Source organism: Natrix helvetica (genome assembly GCF_964273705.1).
Source record: "Natrix helvetica genome assembly, chromosome: 4".
Lineage (NCBI taxonomy): Eukaryota > Metazoa > Chordata > Lepidosauria > Squamata > Natricidae > Natrix > Natrix helvetica.
In genome coordinates this window covers 53,495,553-53,517,746 of record NC_138550.1, presented here as the reverse complement: position 1 = coordinate 53,517,746, position 22,194 = coordinate 53,495,553, and the positions used below count along the sequence as shown (strand labels likewise).

The following is a 22,194-nucleotide window of genomic DNA, read 5'->3' as shown; positions in this document are numbered from 1 at the left end:
AAGTAATTCAAATATTACAGAGAGTTATTTATTAAGATGCCTAATCTTTTTGCAGTGATGACACCTGGTGTTCAGAATAGATCCTGCAAAACTATAAGTTAAAGTGAAGTGGAAAAAGCATCTCATCCTAAAAAGCATAGAGGTAATTAGCATCAAAAAAAGAAACCATTTAAAATATTTTCTAACATACATAATCCAGGTGGCACATTTTAGATGGCTTATTTACTGCTCCTCAATGACCAAGTGATCATGAGTTTGAGTAGGTTAATATAATTCTGTGCTATTCATAGGGGCAGATATTGAGAAGATAATGCAGGCTGTCCTAATCTGGACAGCTATATCGATATCTTGGAATGACATTCTGAGTATTCCTGGCCAATGGGCCAAGATTGGTAACAGATGCAACACAAATGCAACTGGTTACTAGCATTTAGGAAATGCTCACTTTCATTTCTACTATTTCTGCTCGTTGTGTGAACGTATCTTCCTTGGATTAGGTTCATACAACACATAAGGTTAAAACATGGTTGTTGAATTTAGGAGCTTAATGTGTTATGCAAATCCAGCCAGTGTGGTTATATGTTAATTTATGTGTCCATTGATATTGGACAATTTCAGTCAACCATGGTTATTTATGGGTCCAGGTATGTTCAGTTATCAGTAATGATTTCAGTCAACCATGAACATATATTTTGTGAGCATATATTTTTTTCTACTAGCCCTCCTTCCAATCACTTTTCAATCGCCCTTGCATAAGTACATCCATGGATATATCTGATGTTGATAATTATGTAAAACAGGAAAAGTATAAATACAGAAAATAGGAGAATAAAAATACTGGTTTTATACAATAGTCATCTTTCTACATAATAAGTAATAGGTTTTGTGCATACTACGATCGGACCGCATAAGTCTAACCCATGGTTTTTGTACATTTTCAAAGCAACGCAAAAGCCTTTGCTCTCCCTCCTCCTCCTCCTCCTCCTCCCCCTCCCCCTTAAGACTTCCTTTGTCCCCTGGAACTGCGCGAGAGCTCCCCTTCCTCGGTACGTAATATGCGCCTCTCTGCGGTCTGAGAAATGAGGCGCTCCACGGAAACTACGACTCCCAGAAAGCCGCAGTTGTGCGTCAGCCTCCGCTTCCTGCCTGCGAGGCCGAGAAGGCCGGTTTGACCTAGAGGAGAAGATGGCGGCTTCGGCGGCAGGGCTGGGTCTGAAGGTGAGTGGTTTAATGTTTCGTGGATTTAAAAACAAAAACGGGGGGTGGGAGGTTTCCTGAGTTTATGGTCTTCTCGTTACAAGGACATTTCTCCCGTTCCTATGAGAGTTCGGGGGAAGGAAAGCTCACGTCTTAAGGATCAAGCAAGAACCCGAAGATACGGCGCTTGCTTAAAAAGCAGGACCCTTGATTGACAGGAGGGTGTAAAGGGGATGCTTCGAGCGGGCGGTCTCCCATTTTCGCTGCCAGATTGGTTGCAAATCCTCCTCCTGGAGTTTAAGGACCGCCGCAGGCCCGAGCAATTTCTGAATGCAACCCCCCCAAAAAACAGCTAATCGCGTTTTTTGCCCACCGTTTGTGCCAACTCGACCCCCGGTTTGCTGGTGGTCCAGTATGACTCGTGAACCCACAGTCTCCCGGTGGCGCTCGGAGAAAGTGCTTGTGGTCTTATCGGGAGATGTTTGTTTATTTATTAAATTTATATGCTGCCAATCTCCCCGATAGGGCGACTCTGGGCAAGCCTCTGAGTATAAAAGGATAAAAAGAAAAGCAACTGAAATTTCGAAACTATGCAAAACAAAAAACCAAAAACCCCAACAAACACCCCAGAACCAAGGAGATGGACAGCACAGGGAGTGCAATCCTACCCAGAACTAAAGATGAGAATCAGATCCTGATGTCTCCTGCATCCACATCCTCTCCGTCTTGCCAGAATTCAGCTGAAGCCCGAAACCTGGTTATGCCCTGTTACATTTTGTGAGATGGGCAATTTGCTAAATACCGTAAATAACATACCAGGAACACAATAAGTAAATGTTTCTTTCTTCCAGAAGGAAAGGCAGCATGATAAATTGGGTTGAAAGAAATTCCCGAAATAGAACAGGAAAATGTTTTATAATGCCTTGGTAAGGCCACACTTGGAATACTGCATTCAGTTCTGGTTGCCACGATGTAAAAAAGATGTGGAGACTCTAGAAAAAGTGCAGAGAAGAGCAACGAAGATGATTAGGGGACTGGAGACTAAAACATATGAAGAACGGTTGCAGGAACTAGGTATGTCTAGCTTAAGAGAAAGAAGGACTAGGGGAGACATGATAGCAGTGTTCCAATATCTCAGGGGTTGCCACAAAGAAGAGGGAGTCAAACTACTTCCAAGGCACCTGAGGGTAGAACAAGAAGCAATGGGTGGAAACTAATCAAGGAGAGAAGCAACTTAGAACTGAGGAGAAATTTCCTGACAGAACAATTAATCAGTGGAACAGCTTGCCTCCAGAAGTTGTGAATGCCCCAATACTGGAAGTCTTTAAGAAGATGTTGGATAGCCATATGTCTGAAATGTTATAGGGTTTCCTGCCTGGGCAGGGGGTTGGACTAGAAGACCTCCAAGGTCCCTTCCAACTCTACTATTGTATTGTATTGTATTAAAGGAAAAACTAGTTGCATAAGCATGTGAAATAAGCATAGGGTTATCCCACAGAGTTGGGGACCCTTCTGGCTTTTGAGTATCCCCCCCCCCCCAACACACAGAGTTCAGGAATCTCAAGATTGCTATCCAGCCTCTCTGAAAACAATCTAGTGAAGGGAAATTCACAATGTGGTTGCGCTGTTGATTGATGATTATGTACCATCAAGCTATTGTCTGGCAACCATATAGATAGAGTAGTAGAGATCCTTGTCCAGAGGGTCTTGGACACAATTTCCAAATTATCACTGAAGTGTCCACAGCCCTGGAAGTAATATTCTACCAGAATATACAATACTGAACGACATTGAGAAATAATCAAATTAATTATTGTTATGTTAATTGATCATATTAAGAATATATTGTATTTGCTGAATTAATAGGATGCTGTTGTAATGTTGAAAGTGCGCCTTGTTCAGCTGTTGGTCACTGAACTAATTCCTGTGGATAGTTTTTTTTAAAAGCTACATTTTGTATGTCTGAAAGATGCATTCGGTTCAAATCTACAGAATTAAGTTTTACAAAGTGACCTATCTCAATTGTAAATTCAATTTTTTATTACTGTGATTTTTTTTTACTCAGTTGATGTAATACAGCTTTCTTTTTTTAAAAAATAAATAGTTTTCTTCTTATAGGTGCGGCACTTCAGTACCTCTCTGATTAGGCCAGCGTCCAAGCTAGTACAGGTAAGTTTAACACAAAGTATTGCTAAATTTAGCAACGTATTGCTAAACCATAACTTTAATAGTGAGGTTTTTTACTCCCAAGGGAATAAACGTGTCATTATTGAATAATTGTTGTAAAAGATAGCATTTAGAACCTTTTACTTATAAAGTGCACTTTAATTATATTCTTTGATCATGTACAATGAATTGTGAACACATTTTCTCAAACAGGTCCATTGGGTTCAGTTTTATCTTATTCTCAAAATGTTCAGTTAGTATGAAATTCAAGAAAGAGAAAAAGCAGAATGTTTTCATGAAATGAGAGAAAAAGAGAATCAAGAATAAAGTTGGTAGGAGAGGAAAGATAGGTGTTAGTTAAAGAGGTGAGAAAAGAACTATATAAGAGGACAACAAGGAAATATGAGAAAGCAAGAACAAAAGCCCATTGTCATTCAGACATACATGAGTTGTTGTTTTTTATAACAGGACTAAAATCTTCACATCCCACCAATTTTAGTGAATTGGTTGCAGTGTGTTTAGTTGACTATGATAAATTGTCCAGGATCACTTACCTTGTACAGCAATATTACAAATAGTCCTTGAGTTAAAACAATGATTGAGCTCAGAATCTTGGCAATTGAGCGACATGGTTGTTAAGCAAGATTTCACATGACTGCTTCGCTCAACAACCATAATTCTGGCTCTCCGGGTTGTAGTTGTTAAGTGATTCCATGAGTTGTTAAGTGGATGGGATAGCAGATAAGATATGCAGAGTGGGAGACGTCCGTAGGAGACTCCACTCAGAAGCTGAAAATCCTCCCTGCCAAAATCCAAGCAGTAATTTCCAGCCCCTGAGCAATGATACTCATTTATCGCCTCCCTCACCCAGCCTGAGGTACCCCACATTCTTGACTTTATTGCACTGCTTCGCCACACTCTGCTTGGGTTTCAACTTCCTCTTGTCTCTTATGGGCTGGTTGAAAGAGCTGCCTGCCAAAGGATGTAAACTCCCTTCTGCACAGAGGGGAACCCATTTGGGTGGGTGCTGAAACAGCTCAGATTGCCAGGATCTGAGCTCCATTTGTGCGCCCCACAAGATGTTAACTTTCTTCCACATGCAGAAGGGAATTTCTTCATTGGGGTGCAGGAACAGCTCAAATCATCACTATCTGAATTATATTTCTGCATCTGACGGGAGGATATAATCTCTCTTCTGCGTAGAGAAGGGCACTCCTTTGTTGAGGTACAGAAATGGATGACAGATCACCAGGATCCGAGTTCCAAATGTGCACTCCACTGGAGGATGTCAACCTTTGACACACAGAAGAGAACTCCTTTGACGGGGCGCAAGAACGGAATTGAGATCTTCAGAATCTGAGCGCCATTTCTCAACCCCACTAAAAGAATTCAACTCCCCTCAGCAGGCAATTCTTTCATCCAGCCCCCAAAGATGAGAGGAAGTCCTCTTGGCAGGCAGTAGCAACTTAACATCTGTCTTCATGGCTTCCCACCTGACTTTCTGGGGAAGTCAGAGAAAATTGCAAATGGATTGCGGGGGGGGGGGGGGTGTCAACCAATCTTAAATGTGAAGAAGTTGCCAAGCACCTAGATTGCAATCACATGACTGTGTGGGAGGGTGACATTTTACAACAGCTAGAAATGCTTCAAGTCTGTAAAGCACCTTTTCCAAGGTTGTTGTAACATCAAACGGTGGTTAAACAGCCAGTCACAAATCAAGAACTCCCTGTATCAATACATTTTAATGTGTTACTTTTTACCCTGCAGCCCCCAGTTCAAATATATGGGTTAGAAGGCCGATATGCCACTGCACTCTACTCTGCTGCTTCTAAGCAGAAGAAATTGGATCAAGTAGAGAAAGACCTGACTCGTGTGTTGGTAATAACATTTTGCATTGCAACTCTTTTGGTGCCTGTTTGCTCATGCGTATTTGAGGAAGGTCTTTTTTGGTTTCCATGTTAGGCGAAAAATAAATCCTTCCGTTTTATTATAGGAAACATTAAGAATATGTACTTAATTATTCTAGTTCAAGTAGAAATTCCTTAATTACAATAGAGAATATCAAAACTAAATAATTAAAAATAAAAGAGTAGTTAACATGCAAAAATAGATATTTTGTCTTTTATTCTGAGAGCCACCTAGAATTGCTGGGAGTTGGATGGAGACTAAGTTGAATATATGAATATTCAGCATTGGGACTGGATTTGTAGTACAGGTTTCTTATAAAAAACAGATAAATGAGTTTTCTTCAAGGGTTTTTTGGGGAGGGGGGAGGCGGGCGTGCTGGGATCGCTGATAATGTATAGGAATGTTTTCTTGGTAGACCATTTTATACCCAGATATTGTTGTTAAAATAAAACAACCTTTGTACCTAGAGTAGTGATAGCTAACCTTTTTCTAAAGGTGTGCCAAACCTGTGTCCGTGCATGCTATCATGTGCGTGTGCATGTCTTCGCCCTCCCCAGCCTTTAGGAAAGGCTCCAGAGCCTGGGGAGGTCAGGGGTTGGAAACTTCCGGTTTCCCCTTTGGGCCATTTTCCATTCTACCCAGGTTTCAGGAAAGCCTCTGGACCCTGGGAAGGGTGAAAAACTGGCTCGACAGGCCAACTGGAAGTTCGTTCCCGGACTTCTGGTTGGGTCATTGGGCCTGTTTTTCGCCTTCTCTAGTCTCCAGAGGCTTTCCTGAAGCCTGGGGAGGATGAAAACTGCCTCCCCCAGTCCTCTGGAAGGCCAAAAATCAGCGTGCGCAGAAGCTGAGGGCTGCCAAGGGCTGCCCTGCCAGCAAATATGGCTCTGTGTGCCCCAGGTTTGCCATCACGGACCTAGCGGTTTCTTCCCCACTGAAAGCAGAAAAATCAAAAACCTTGAAATACATGCAAAAAGTAACTTTTTCTTTAATAAATGAAATCTTCCATTATTTAGTTTTCTTACAAGTTATAAAAGTAAAGCAATGTTTTCTTTTTATTTTAAGAAGTTGATATGAACTGTTTTTTGAGTAACTATATATAAGATTAATCAGAAGATGAATAGTGCTGTGAATGTGGTAGTATCATTAAACAATACAAAGCCATGAAGCATACTTTTATAAATTAGTATGTCATGAATTAACTGGCTAGAAACAAATATTATTTTGACCAAGATCTATTTTTTTTTTGTTCTAATTTAAGGCAGTAATGAAGGAGCCTAAATTGTCCGGCATTGTCATGAATCCTTATGTAAAGGCCAAAGTAAAACAACAAGTTGTGAATGATATTTTAGTTAAAGAGAAGCTGTCTCCTCTCACTATCAATTTTGTCAGTAAGTACATGTATAGTGTTCATAGTAAATTGGACCAAACTCTACAACTGAGATTTGAATAAATATGTAAAATACTTCAGAATGAAAAAGCTTTCCTTTGTAATTTGTTAATATGTTTGCACTTCTAATACAGCTTGGATGTCCTTAAGTACTATTAGTAATTTCTTATATTTTTGTTTTTCAAGAAACGCTTGCTGAAAACAGTCGGTTGCCTTACACTCCTGGTGTAATTTCTGCATTTGGTAAGATGATGAGTGCACATCGTGGAGAGATATTGTGCTCTGTAACTACTGCTCAGGTAAGCAAATAGACCAAATTATTTGTATTATCTATTTTTAATAGTTATACCATAGATAAGTCACTGATAATTAGATATTGGGGATGGAGGAAATCTCATGGCTACACACAATGAAAATAAGTATAATTCCTCATAAAAGGAATTCCATCTGATGTGGCCCAGGAAGCAGCCTTTTTTATTATAGCACCCGCCCTATGGAATATCATCCCCTATAGTTAGATTGGCCTCCATGCTTGTTGGCCTTTAGAAATTCCCTGAAGACAAGGATGTGCCATCAGGCTTGGGGATTGCATGGACATTGTGAGCCTTGCAAGGTGACAGTCTTGTCTGTGAGCTGTGGTTGGTACAATGCCATGGTTTTACATTTTTGGTGTATTGGTTTTAAATGGGATTCAGGCAAGTTTAGGGTTTGGGGCTATTTTAATTTATGAGTTACTTCTTTCTAAGATTAAGTGTAGTGTGGTGTGGCATGGTATGATACAGTATAGAATAGCGTAATGTAGCACAGTAAGGTAAGAAGCTATGTATTATGTTTGCCAATGTCTTACATATCTTAAAATATTTTTCTGAAAAAAAGAAATCAACATATCACTTGGGCATTATTGAATGGAGAATTTTAGTTAAGAGTAAAAGCAATGAAATGTTTTTAACTAATCCTTTAGCATTCTGTGCATAACTATCCATTCTATTGCTAAATAAATATATACCATACATTTATCTTACTTATATGTTTAGAATTGAATGCTACCTGTCAATTTTTTAACTTTTCTCTTTTTGCTTAATATTTTAGACCTTGAATGAGGCCAATCTTAGTGAATTGAAAACAACTTTGAATGGTTTTCTAGCCAAAGGAGAAACTCTGAAATTGGAAATTAAGGTATTGATGCAAGTTACATAAATGTTCTCTAAAGCAAAACCCTTTCCTTTTAATCTGAAAGTAAGATGGGAAGGTGGGCTAACTCCGTTATCCTCATTAGTATTCCTTTATCTGTCCTTGAAACATTTTCCATGTTTTGATTTTCCAAATCTAACTAATGTAAGTTGATTAATAAATGATTGATCTTACTCTACGCCATAGGAACAAACTACTTTTACAAAACCACATTTGTAGCCAACCTTAAATTAACAGTAGAATTAATTACCGATTCTTTGGCCTGCTAATGTTGATATTTTTTTAGATGTTGGACCTCTTAATCTTTCTGACTTAAGTGTCTTCCAGATGTGTGGAGATCAGCTTCCAGAATTCCCAAACTTGGGGAAAGTTGCTTTAAGACCTTGTTCACAGAATAATAACTAGAAATAATGTTTATGTCATTTACTATCAAATAGATATACTAACCATTCTAATCCTCCTCTCTTGCATAGTCAAGTTATTTTTATTATTTATTTACAAGAGTTATACGTTGTTCCAATCACCACCAACTATGAGCAGTTTTATCATACTCCATTCTATAAAATAAAGTTAATAATTATATAGCCAGAGTTCTGGAAATGCTGGTCTTAATGATCCTTCAAAGCTCAGGAAGGTTGGCACCATATTAGATTTCTGGGACAATGTTCTGAAGAAGCACCCACAGTTGAAAAGGTCCATATTCAAGGTCTCTGAAGTGATAGTCCTCACCTGAAGGGACAGAAAGGAATTACTTCTTGATCTTCTTGATCAGGTAGAGATAATTGGAAGAAAGCAGTTCCGAAGAAATATCTTTGGCAGGTAGACAGATGGACAGACTCCGAGACTGCTAAAAACCCAACATTCAATCAAGTTGTTTTTATAGATTTCAGAGAACTGTCAAGATTGTTTGACATCTCTGTTCTGTCATAAATTTGATTGCAATGATTTCTTAAATATAATTTCAAGTACAGCAAGACTATATACTGTGGTAGTAGCCTACCTAATTAAGAATCTTGCCATTTTTTCCTAGTCCGATCCATCAATCGTGGGTGGAATGATTGTCAGCATTGGAGACAAGTACATTGACATGTCTACAAAGACCAAAATTCAAAAACTGAGTAGGATCATGAGAGAAGTTATATAATGTCAATCCAGTTTGTGAATGTTCATCAAAAACTTGCAAGGTCTGCAATGAGAACAATAAAAATGTTTATCCTTAAAATAGTTGGTTGTATTTATAGTACTTTTCTATTAGATTTGATATTTCGTTGATATTGATGAATATATATGTCTTTGTCCTGTTTAAGATGCACCCCATCGTAGCTGCTAATTCAAAAATAACAATTCATTCTTTAAAAGTGTGTTTCTGGGAATCACCAATTGTGAAACTGGAAATGTAGTTAGTGCTACTGGTGTTGCATTCTTATGCTATCGTCTGATGGTAAAGAGCCTAACCTTCCAAAACATCTTGTCTCTGTTTTGGATCATATTTGTATTTGATAGACTGGAACCCTAAAGATTAATGTTTTTGGTTGTCTTTGTTTTTTGCTGCCTTTTTTTTTTTTTGTTGCTCTTTCCTATTAAGGCAAAACTAGCCATTAATGCTAGAGATTGTTCCATGCATCTTGTATTGAAAGCCATAGTTTTCTAAACAATACTTGAAAACAAATTTCACTGAATTCCAATGGGTTTAATTTCAAGCGGATACTGTATATAATAGAAGATTAAAATCCAGTTGTGTCTTTGTAAATTCCTCATTGACCACATAATGCCTGACAAAATTCTGTGAGGCCAGAATCTCACATTAAATGGCATATATTTGTCAGAGGAAAAACTACAAGTCTAGGCATAGATCAAGGAGGAGGAACTCTTTGGGGATTCAGAATTACATTTGATATTAAGTAGATTGCATTATTGTAGATTTGAAGTTAGAATCAAAAGGAACCAATCGTTTATTAAATGGCTCAATTAAATCAAGAAGAGGACTTAGAAATATATTTGGCAGGGTTTTTGGTTTTCTACTCAGTTTTCAGCACATGGTGAAATATTGCTTTTGAGATCAGCTGATATCAGCAAGATGCTGACAGCAATTAGTTGGTCAAAGACATCAGGTACATAGCTGCAGGGGCATATTCAACCTTAACAGTAAGCTTTAGTAATGCAAAAGATAGGTGAGCATTGGCCAGGAATGATTGGAGACAAATCTGTTTAGTAATTCTGAAGAAGGTAGTATCTTAGTGCTCAACAATTCTAAACTCAACAAATTTGGTATTGTACGAATTTTGATGTGAAAGTGTCCCAGTACGTGGCCTTTATTTAGGACTCAACATGCTGATGAGGATGGCTGTTGGGAACAGACAGGAAGCCAACCAGGGTGGGAAAGTTGCTGCAAAAGAGGGGCGTGGCCACAGAGGGTGGACAGGAAGTCAGCCATGCTGGGAAGGTCACTGACAGGAAAAGGGACAGACAGTTTTTCCAAAACAAAACAAAGGGTTACATGGTAAATCGTGGTTTGTTTGGGACTCATCCTTTTTAGTACCCATTGGACCTCCCAAAACCAATTAAGGCAGAGTACCAAGATACTATTGTACTATATGAAGTGATATGTTTGTGAAAGATATTGAATACAAATATTGACAGATCGAGAGAAGGAGTAAATACCTTTCTAGGACCATTAATAGTACTAACTGAATAACTAGAAAGAGTTTATATGCTGAACTATGAATTCTTCTTCATGGGTCAGTTAAATTTTGCATTATACATAATATTTATTAAATCCTTTAGATTTGAATTTTCCATTCATGGTTGTGATCTTTTTAGGCAGATAAATAAATGATTTATCCAAACTTGCCAAAGTTTTATTGCCAGGTCTACTTATTGACTTCCTTTGAATGATTCTCTTTCTTCAAATTGTTGGCTTCCTGTTGTCTTCTAAGAATATGCTGCTACTGGTAATTTGTTTTGACACCGGAGCTAATGCACCCACTATTTTTATTGTCCAGTAAGATTTCCCTAAATAAATATTTTTTTAAAAAAATCTAGGAAAAGAAAACAACAGCCACCTTTGTTAATATCTTCTGAGTATTAACTCAGCATAGCCAAAGAAAGTTAGAACAAAGACATTTAATATTTTTTCCAGCATGAAGGAATTTTCTTTTTACTTTCTACATAATGTATTATTTTCATATACATTATATTTAATAAAATGTACTGATACAGAAAAAAGGAAAAGGTGAGCTTAGTATACTATTTACATGTCTTAATTCAAACATTTCAAACAACATTGAAAAATAAAAACAAGTGATTTTTCATCGTGTTTTCAACCAGTCAGTGCCAAATAACTGCATGCCTATTAAGTTAAACTTACTCTAAAACTTGGTCAGTTTAAAGTTTCTAACTAAAATGTGTTTCTCTGGTCAAAAAATACATAAGTATGTCATTTCTGATACAAAATTCTACACTATCTTCAATAAATAAATAGTAAACCAATTCTTAAAAGTATGAAATGTAAACTTTGTTGTTTCTCCAACATACAGGATTTTTTTTAAAAAAAATGATTGCTGAAAATAATACAGTGGCTTCCTTGGAAATAATAATACACAGTTTCAAGCACAATTTATATTTATCACCAGACCTTATATACCTATCAAGTATAAAGTTATTCTAATTTCCTAATGGAAATAATAAAGATTTGCTGTGCTAAATAACATTCATCTCCACAGGAAACATGAAAACTGATACCAAAACGACATGCAAAGAACAACAAAGCCAACACAACTCACAAGTACATTGACGTGCTAACAGAACCATCAACATCTCTCATTCTGAAAATCTACAAAAATTGCCTTTTAAGCATGATCCTTGGGTATCAAATGGAATTAAAAGTGAAAATAGTAAGAAAATGCACTTGCACTGACCCAAATTCTTCTGTCAATGTGCCAAGTTCATCCCAAATTCTTAAGCAAATAGTCTCTTGTTTAAACACTCATCTGAATCAAGTTTTTCCTATTTGAAATTGCAGAACACCAGTGAATCTACATTTGCAGCATAGCAACAGGTTCTTTGACTTGAGATCACTCACTTTGTCTCAGCACTTCCAATGTTTGACGTCCAAATCTGCAACTATCTTGATGAGTACAATGTGTGTTACCGTAGTTTCAAAACCCATGGTGTATCACTTCATTTGACCGAGGCAAACAATGCAGTGTAATAAACTCTCCTGTCTGGATAGTTTAGCCTTTTCTTCATGGACAGCAAAGGCTTTTGTGAACTAGAGCAACCTTTCCTTGCCATTAGATTAATTCCCCCAGCAGCAATTTAATAATCTTATTGCAAGGTATAGCAAATACACTGCAGGACTTGGGCAGCTCTTTGCTAATTGGATCAAAAATCCTTTCCAACTCAAGTAAAATACAAATACCTGAAGCACTGATGCATGGATAAGAGATTAATCCATTTGGTGAAAGACTTAATGCATATGACAGACAACAGGTTTCAGGTCCACTTAAAAATCTTGCCTGCTAAAGGGAAGGGTTTTAAGTCACTGTACCCTGGGCCAGCAATTTATTCTTAATCCACAAAATATCTGCTTCAACAAATGCTATGAAAAAGCAACCTTCAGCTAAGCTCTGGAAAACATTCCAGGCTACCTGTCACTTCAACATTTCTTTCTCTCCTCTTTTTTTTAAAAAAAAACAAACATTCAAATATCATGAACTTCCTAAAAAAAAAAATCCAAATATCTTACATGGCAAGAATGCATTCATGTTATAAGTATTTTTATATAAATATATTCACAATTTGTTTATATACTACTCTGAGGGGCAATAGGCACAACACGCTAGGATAAATCATTAGAAAGTCCAAAAATTCACATTAGGACTCCCTCTTGACATAGCATGCTGCAGGAACCAGGAAAAAGTGCAATGTTTTATCTACCTTGTCAGAACACAGACTAAGGTCTGTTATTCTAGAAACCCTGAATACTGCAGCAGAAATTCCACAAAAAACACCAGAACAAAAATAAAATGAAAAATAACATTTTTCTCACAATTTGGAATTCAGTATTGTCAAAAATTAATCTGACTAATAAGAGTCCATAACATCTGCAGGGCGAGATATTTATCTCTTCTAAAAGAACTGAACTATTTTGTAGAAACCTCCCATTTTCCTTTTTAAGGCTCATCAAACAGCTGCAGATCAAGTCGGACAACTATCTCTCCTGTTGGGACTTCATGCAGGAGAAGACACTTTGTAACTGGTCCCTTTGAGCCTTGGTCTTTCTTAATATCAGCCACACGAATTTCTGTTCGACCCAAGAAATCTGAAATAGGAAACATGCAATTAGAACAAATGTGAATATTGGAATCAAGCTGAAAAACAAGCACATCCTGGACATATATTATTTATAGGAAAATCTACAAAGCTAAGAACTCTAGGCATGAATGTAGACCAGTTAACTTTCCTTTCAGTTGTAACTACTGTATTTTTCGGAGTATAAGACGCACTAGAGTAGAAGACGCACCAAGATTTTGAAGAGGCAAATTTTAAAAAAAGTTTTTGCACTCTGCAGACCTCCCAAAAACGGACCTTTTTTCATGAAAAATGGGCCTGTTTTTTGTCCAAAAAAGGGCATGCATAGCCTTTAGGAGGCTTGTAGAGTGCTCCTCTATATTTTTTTGAGAAAAAAATGGCCCGTTTTTTGCTCATTTCTGCCCTCCCAAGCCCCCAGAAGCACTCTGGAAGCTGCTAAAGGCAATGCACGGCCATTTTGGTGAAGAGGGTGGGGTTTCAGGAGAAAAAAAATGCTGTATTCAGTGTAAGACGCACCCAGATTTTCAGCCTCTTTTTTTTTAGAGAAAAAGGTGTGTCTTATAATCTGAAAAATACGGTACTTGTATTGTCTCATTGGAAGATCCCTGCTATTTAAAGGTGTACTTTCAATTATTGTCAAGGCATGGTGTAAAACTGAGAAACCTGATACTTTCTATACACACACACTGCCGTAAAAACACACTTCTCTCCCCATTGACTATATAGGTTGAAAAAAGCTGCTTTGAACACAAAACTAAGCTGAAAAATGAGAAGTGCCACTTACCATCAGGAGAGAATTGATCTCTCTCAAACACTGTTATACACAGCACATCTTGTTCCAAATCTTTGATAAAAAACTGACAGTTAGAATTCCATTTGGGATTGAGAGTGTCCTGTATAGTCTTGGTGATATGACACTGTGACCCCATTGTCACTTCACAATACGGGTTACTCTTTCCTAATAGAAGAATTCACATAGATGGTATAGCACTGATTACACATTTGCATCTATGAAGTCAGTAATTTAGTTTTATTCTTTTCACAAGACATCACCAATTGCGTTTAAACAAGTAAATTCAACGCCCTTTTTAGTGTATGAATGCTGCAAAATGAAGTCTGGCATCATTCAAAGTTACATGTGACTCACCACTTGAAATCCATATGTTAACTAACTACTAGTATTAAACCCAAATGGCTCGGGCAGTGAATTTCAAGGAGACATTTTTTTTCCCTGGAGAGGGGACAAAGCAGGAATCAATAAATTTCACTTTATCTGTCTTCCCGAAACTGCCAAAAATAGGTGGACTGACTTATGAAACATAGGGAAGCTTCTAACGTTACAGGTAGTCCTCAACTTATGACCAAAAGTGAGCCCCAAATTTCTATTGCTAAGCAAGACAGATAAGTACATTTTGCCTCATTTTATGAGGCACTTTCTTGCCACAGTCGTTAGGTGAATCACTGCAGTAGTTAAGTTAGTAACATGGTTGTTAAGTGAATCTAACTTCCCCATTGACTTTGCTTGTCAGAAGTTTGCTAATGGTGATCACTTAACCCCGGGACACTGCAACAATCATAACTAGAAGTCAGTTGACAAGTGTCTGAATTCTGATCAAGTGACTGGGAATGCTGCGTCGGTCGTAAATGTGAAAAACAGTCATGCAAGCAGTCCTTTTTTCAGTGCTGTTGTAACTTTGAAGGTCACTAAATAAACTGTTGCAAGTCGAGGACTACCTGTATTAAAATTATACAGGGTGTACTAGTCTAGATAGCCATAGGTAAAGGTAAAGATACTTTCAAGCTTAGCGGCTGACAAATACATGGACACAGGCAGGGATTTGGCAACAGTATGGAAGTGGTTTCCCATTGCTGCATGTCTTGTGTCCCATAATAGTCAACATACTAATCTGCATGAGACGATTCAAATGGTATTTTTCAAACACTGTAATTTTTTTTCTGACAAACTTTGTTAAGCAGATTACACAACCCCAAGAGGTGCCCTCTGTCACACTGTGGGGGGGAGAAAGAATAATGTTCTTACCATGAGATCTGCAGGGCTTCAGTTCAATACCTTCAACAATGTTCACCATTAACCTTCCAATACCTGTTGCCCTTTGGGATCGGACTGTGGCAAGAACAGGCAAGATTCATTATAATATTCTTCTGTTATTTTGGGGAAAACTTAAAACTGTACCCCCAGTGCAGTACCTAAGTATGCTTTTTCCCTCTTCTTCTTCTCTGTTTCTATGTAAAGTTCAGAAGCAGCTTTGATTTTCTGAACCCAAGCTGTCCTTCAGAAAGAGAAGGTGGAAACAAAGTTACCCATTGTCATAGAGGGTGTCAGGTAAGCAAATCTGATTGCATGGAAGCATGAACCTATTTTAGCTCTGTTTTATAGCCAAACTGGATGTGATATGAAGGATCTGTGCACAATATCTTCTCCATGAAAAATAAATGACAAGAGAGGGGATTGACAATGCAGGGAGAGCAAGGGTCTATTCCATTTTTTGTGCTTCTTTTCCCAATTAAAACTATGCCCTGACCAAAGTTGTTATGGAGCAAATAAATACATAAATATAGTTGCTGCGAAATCAAAATAGGAGAATGCAAAGTTAAATGTTAATAACACTCAATGCTATGAGGTAATGAAACAAAGTATATGTAGCACATTTGCATGATAGAACAACAACAAACAAGAGAACATTCAAAGTCCAGTTATGTTCAGAGTTAATACAATGGTATTTTACCTTTCATTTATACTTTCTGCACGAAGTGTGTAGACTCGATCAATATGTGAGATGTGGAAGATGGGTTCATCCCCAGAAGGATCCGTAGGCAGTTTTACCAAAACCTCATTTAGAAATATAGGCTGCAGAAATATTACGCAACATTCAGTTTAATTTGGAATGAAAGCCTTAGAAGAGATGTTAAGCTTGGCACGCAACTGACTGGTACGCTGCTGGATAGATAGTACTTTTCTTTTTCATATAAAATATATGCCAGTTATCCACTGCAATGTAAATCTTTTGGGTATCCACAGGCCATAACTACATTATTTGCAACATAGACATAAAAAAAGAAAAAGACCGCTATCCTCTAGGAAAAGATTCAGCATTTCAGCAAAAATACATTTTGGTCCTTCTTTCCACCAAGACTGTATACTGATCTGCTCAAGGCAGTAATTGTCGTGTATACTGAAATACAGTTGTTATAGTATCACCTCTAGTTCAATGCTACAAATACTGTCAAAACATGGGCATTAAGTGGAAGAATACTGACATTATGTAAAAGAACTGGAATGCTGATCCCATTCCAAGCTCAGGTTCACCATAAATAGTATGATCAAAACATGGGGGAAAGGCTACAAACTGCCATAGCCTCATAAGTACCCAAAACATTTCATTGGTAGTGCGAGACATTGCTAGATATAGAACATTACTGAGTCATTTAAATGGCCCCTTCTCACTCTATGATTGTGATACTCATGATATATGATGTCCCATAAAACAATTTATATCCTCAAATTTTAAATCTGCATGCTTAACCAATTATTTTATTTCATTTTATTTTATTTTAGGTTTAGCATTAGGTGAATGATGTCCATGACATTATTTTTCAGGCAATATATCTTATATGTTATGGGAATCAACTTTAGATGTTTATAATATATCGTGCACGTATATCCCTTGTTTTGTGCATCATCTGTACCTTCAATTTATAAATAGTTATTTAATTCTATTGGGAGTTAACAATCACCACCAGGAACATTCACTATACTAAATGTCTAAGTGGGAAATACTGATTTGATGTAGTTAATTTATCTGAAAACAGGAAGAGATCTCAAAGCAGAAAAAATGTTCTGCCATTTTTATTGCATGTGAATAGTAAATGTATGCTTTTAAACTAAAGCAAATGATTTGTCAAAAGCTTGACAAGCTTTTGTTAATTCACTAATATTACCAATCCACAGCTTGTGGGAAAATATAAAATCTGCCAGAGTTAGACTACATGAGAATTATTGAGGATACTGTATGTTTTTGTTCCATCTCTGCTTCTGGGGTAACAACATACATAAACACAAACTAGACCAAAAAAGAGGACAAGACATTATTTTCTATGTAACCTAAAAAAGTAGTACATTTATAAACAATCACTAAAGACATTGCAGATTTGTATTTGAGGAATCAGAAACTGAAAACAAGTATATTTCCATCATTCTTCCAAACAGAGGGCAAATGCTGACTCGTCTTGAAGCCATGAGGGCTAAACTGAATCCATCATTCCAAATCTTGTCTATTCTTATACCTAATAATGTTTAAAGTTAGATGAGCCATACCATTTTTATTAGAACCATTTCACATTAATGTTTCCCTCAAACTCAAACTGTTCTGGGAAAGAAAGTCAAGAAATGTGTGCTAATATCAGGGGAGAGAAAGCAAGCATTAATCATCCCTTTCAAGTCATCATAAAATTTCCTTCCCTGCATTTCCCGTTAGTTTTTTTTTAAACTATCCAATGCAATTTTAGTTATATGGTTAACAACATGTCTATCTTGGTCCCAAGAAACAAATAAGGGAAACCAGGGTGCTTTGGGAACATTAAGGATTGCAATCAACCCTCTAAGTGCCTCTAAATTAAGAATGCTCAGTGACTATAAAATATGTAATTTGGGAGGAGAAAGGTAAGCAGAAGGAAGAGATAGAAAACAAGGGATTAGAACTGGCTGGCTGTTAGGTGTGAAGGATTTATTGCTCAAGCCTACACACAAGAATCTAATCAATTAACGTACAATACTAAATTTGCACCAGATAAGGGTCAATGGAATTCAAGAGAGGTTGAATGTGGAGCGTTTGTGGGAACATAACAACTCTAGTCTGATGACTTGCTTAACTCCGCTCACAGCTCTGCCTGTTACACTGGCTGGAATATTCCATACTGAATTATTTCATTGACAGTTCTACTTATATCCACTATTTTCTACTGATGCCGTTTAATTTCTATGTCAAATTGTCATCATCTTCCTCTCATATGTAAGAGGTATAATTGTGGCTGTGTTTTCACAAGCACTGAAAAAAACTGAACTGACATACAAAAGAATTATGGTGATTGAAAAGACCTGCTGCATGTGCACCCAGCAAAACCAATATGTTTAGGTTTATTACAATTTAATGGATAGGTATCATTTTACTATATAGTCATTGACGCAAAACCTTTTGTATGTGAAGCAGTCCATTTAGAAATATTTGATCGATCACAGAAAGGTTGACAGTGACATGATGAAAATACTTTCCATGTGGTTCACCTGATTTCATTACTTACTATAAGGTAGGTAGGTAGGTAGGTAGGTAGGTAGGTAGGTAGGTAGGTAGGTAGGTAGGTAGATAGATAGATAGATAGATAGATAGATAGATAGATAGATAGATAGATAGATAGATAGATAGATAGATGATAGATAGATAGATAGATAGATAGATGATAGATAGATAGATAGATAGATAGATAGATAGATGATAGATAGATAGATAGATGGATAGATAGATATAGATAGATGATAGATGGATGGATAGATAGATAGATAGATAGATAGATAGATAGATAGATAGATAGATGATAGATAGATAGATGATAGATAGATAGATAGATGATAGATAGATAGATAGATAGATAGATTAGATAGATATAGAGATAGATAGATAGATAGATAGATAGATAGATAGATAGATAGATAGATAGATAGATAGATAGATAGATAGATATAGATATAGATATAGATATATACAGTAGATATAGATAATAAAATAAGCTTACACAGTCCAAAGGAAAATGCCTATATACAGGCCATTATACTTTATTGAAAAATAAAGGTCAGTAAATGCCTTCAACTCATTTGAGAATTATCTTAATGGTTAGTGTTCTGGACAAGGAATACTGTAATTCATTATGTCAATAGTCAACTGCTGCCTAGCACCAAGCCTGAGAAACACAGAACAAGATACTTTTATGCCATAGGCAAAGCAGGAACAAGAAGGGCTGGGTTTAGACTGTTGGGGGTAAGGAGGTACACATATTGATAGAGGGTATTCAACTGCTCAAAGTGGTTTCTTTCTAGTATGCATCAAAGAGCTTTCTTTAGCCATGTTGCATCCAGTATTTGGATAACCTTTGTCAATTTTGACACTCAGTGCTTTATTCCAAAGTAAAGTACAAAATTAACTGGGCACCTCAGCTGGGAAGGACACTAGAGGAAATTTATTTATGAAATTTACATAGCTGCCCATCTCGCAGATGTGACTCTAGGTGGCATAAATAAAACAATCAGGTAAAAGAATTTAAAAAAAACAGCAGCATAATTTAACAATTTAAATAATGTAAAAATAGTTTAAGCACAGTTATAAACAGGACCATGGGAGAATGAACCAGCTTCCTACACACAGTGTAGCTACCTCATTGGCCCGTATTTCCCAGCCAAAAACTTCCTCACTGGTTTGCTTCTAGACAACAATAGCAACCATTTTGGAACAAGCAGGGACTCATTTTGTAAAAATATCCAATAGGAATCGCAAAATTCCAAAGGCTCCTATTGGCTTCAGGAGGTTTGGGACCTTTATGCTTTTGTATGGAAAAAAAAAGGATATTATAATTAAAAATCAGTATTTCCTTTTTAAAAGTGATACTTACGGTTTTGTACATTTTATACTGCAGATTAGACTTGGGGCTGAAAACCTTGTCTGTGCCTGATGAACCAAGAGGTTTTATGATCTGCGTCAGCAGGAGGAAGTCGTTGAACAGAAAACCATACAATTCCTTGTTGCTCTTGGCCTTGTAGAGTTTTCCACTGTGCAGGAATTTGCGTGGCCCCAAGCAGTTTGTAACAGAATTAAAAACAAGTTGCTGAGGGGGAACAAAACATACACACACACAAACCCAGCAGCAGTGAGATGTATAAAAATATACCAATCATGACATTGTTGTGTGTAATTGAACTCATGACATCAGCTACTGTTCAGGGTAAATGCTTTAACCCAACAGTATGATGCCAGTACTTTGGTGGTGTGGCTAGAAAATAAGGGTTATTTGTGGAACTATTCCTTTAGGTTTATGCCCTTCAATCAGATTTGAAAGAAGAAAAATTTAATTGAAGGATGTATATAAGTAAAACCAGTAATAATACATTGGGACCATGGGTTTATAATACACTGGACTAGTTTTGCTACCAGTTGACTGGTTTTTGTCTGTTGACAACACTAGACGTATTTGCTGTCACATTAAGACATAGATCAATAAAACTTTTATTATTAATTTATTCTCTATGGAGATTCTCAGTCATGCAGGTCGGGGTTGTCCCAAAGGTGCTTTTTTTTTAAAGGGGCAACTGAACTTTCTGGCTGTTCTTTGAAGACGTTTCGCTTCTCATTCAAGAAGCTTCTTCAGCTATTATTAATTTATCATAACTATTAAAATTGCATTAGAATAGCAAGTGCCAGTAAGTACCAATGCACAAGAACTGAAATTGGCAAGTTGTTCCTTCCACTTGTTTTTTATTATAGCTTTGCTTCTCACCCAAAGTGGACCTATAGTTAAAATTAACTGTGCTTAATATAAAGAAGGCAGCTTCCAAAACCAGCATTTGAAGATGATTTGTTTTAAACAAGGGAAAGAAAGGACAGAAAAATCTGAAATTTTCTATCTGATCATATAACGTGGGAGGATGAATGGGAATGCAAAGCCTAAGGAATGCTGGTGCAACTTCATTTATGCTGAACCATGATTATATGACACAGACTGTCTAGATTCGTATTGTGCTAACCTGTGATCACACCGTTTACCATTTACATATTGTCATAACCACCATTTATAATGAAGAATGGCTAGGTTTCACTACCCACTAAGTTAAAATCAAGCAAAGAAGATTATGGCTTAGTGGATATATAAACCCACTAAAAAATAGCAACAACTGCCTTAATCTATATCTTTAATTTGAAGAAACACAGCCTTTTTCAGCACTACTCATATAGAAAACAGTTGATTTTTCTAGTGAAATAGTTTGCTGGTATGAAAAGAACTTAGTTTGACTCAGTAAAGTGAACTACATTATCTCACAAGCAGAGTCACCCTCATATTGTGCCTCAATAAAAGAGTCAAAGAGAAATAAAAACTAAAAAATTGACACTGGTAGAAGTTATGTCTACCAGGTAGCAGGATGAAATTAATTTAAAAATCTTGTTAGTATCTCTTTTAACTAAATAGAATTATTAACACGATTTCATTAAGATCTTTCTAAAAAAATTAAAAGACAATTTGTTTGTATATATTTAAGCTTTACCTCTGATAATCCTTCACACTGAACATGAGCTTGGATCCATTCTAATCTGTCTGAATTTTCTTTCTCACGTACACCTTCATTCACCTGTGAACACAATTCTTCTGCTTTCTCTAAAGCGTGTTTCAAGTGGCTATGATCAGGGTGATTTTCAGGAGTATTTTCCAATATCTACATAAAAATAAGCCAATTTAGTTCCTTAGAAACTTGCAAATCTATTCCCCCTATAATTATAAGGGAATTAATTATAAAAATACATAAAAATTAACTTAAGAAAGATCCTGTACAAACCAATAAAGAAAAGTCATTTCTTGATTGCTAAAACTGATTAAGGCTGACTCATTTTCAAAGCAATTTTATTTTAATCTTTCTTATATTACTCTAACAGAATTTGAACCTTTCATTATCTGTTGACTCCTCAGATTTATCTAATCATACTCTTAAAGAACTAAAAACCAGATCAATTTACCCTTGAGTTTCATCTATGTAAGGAGGGGTTGAACGTCCAAATAAAACTAATAGAGGAGAGGGGAAAGTGACAGACCTATATATAACAAAGTGTATGCAATTTAGTTTAGGATTAGGTAGAGTACATATGCTTGTGAAGGTCTAGCATGCAAAGCACTCATGGTTATAGACATAGGGGTGGGCAGACTTACAATCCAACATATCTGGTGACTATCAAGCTAGAGTAGTGCATATCAGATAAATT

At 36.7% G+C, this 22,194-nt stretch overlaps 2 protein-coding genes across 2 annotated transcripts in view; one reads left to right on the top strand and one right to left on the bottom strand.

Annotated features, from left to right (window-relative positions):
* The first annotated feature begins 1,125 nt into the window (after nt 1-1,125).
* On the top strand, nt 1,126-9,071 carry ATP5PO (ATP synthase peripheral stalk subunit OSCP). Its single transcript, XM_081952193.1, has 7 exons — nt 1,126-1,218; nt 3,316-3,366; nt 5,131-5,241; nt 6,530-6,659; nt 6,845-6,957; nt 7,748-7,834; nt 8,880-9,071. The coding sequence occupies exons 1-7, from the start codon at nt 1,186-1,188 to the stop codon at nt 8,991-8,993; spliced, it is 639 nt and encodes a 212-aa protein (XP_081808319.1). The 5' UTR covers nt 1,126-1,185; the 3' UTR covers nt 8,994-9,071.
* Nucleotides 9,072-10,957: 1,886 nt separating this feature from the next.
* Nucleotides 10,958-22,194, bottom strand: part of LOC309392146 (intersectin-1-like) — a gene marked incomplete at its 5' end in the record, with an annotated part of 14,713 nt that continues 3,476 nt past the window's right edge. Inside the window, 7 exons of the mRNA XM_081953144.1 lie at nt 10,958-13,172; nt 13,947-14,120; nt 15,204-15,287; nt 15,371-15,453; nt 15,910-16,031; nt 19,841-20,053; nt 21,486-21,653. Coding sequence (XP_081809270.1) covers nt 13,024-13,172; nt 13,947-14,120; nt 15,204-15,287; nt 15,371-15,453; nt 15,910-16,031; nt 19,841-20,053; nt 21,486-21,653 — 993 coding nt within the window. The 3' untranslated portion in view covers nt 10,958-13,023. The remainder of the gene's footprint in view (nt 13,173-13,946; nt 14,121-15,203; nt 15,288-15,370; nt 15,454-15,909; nt 16,032-19,840; nt 20,054-21,485; nt 21,654-22,194) is intronic.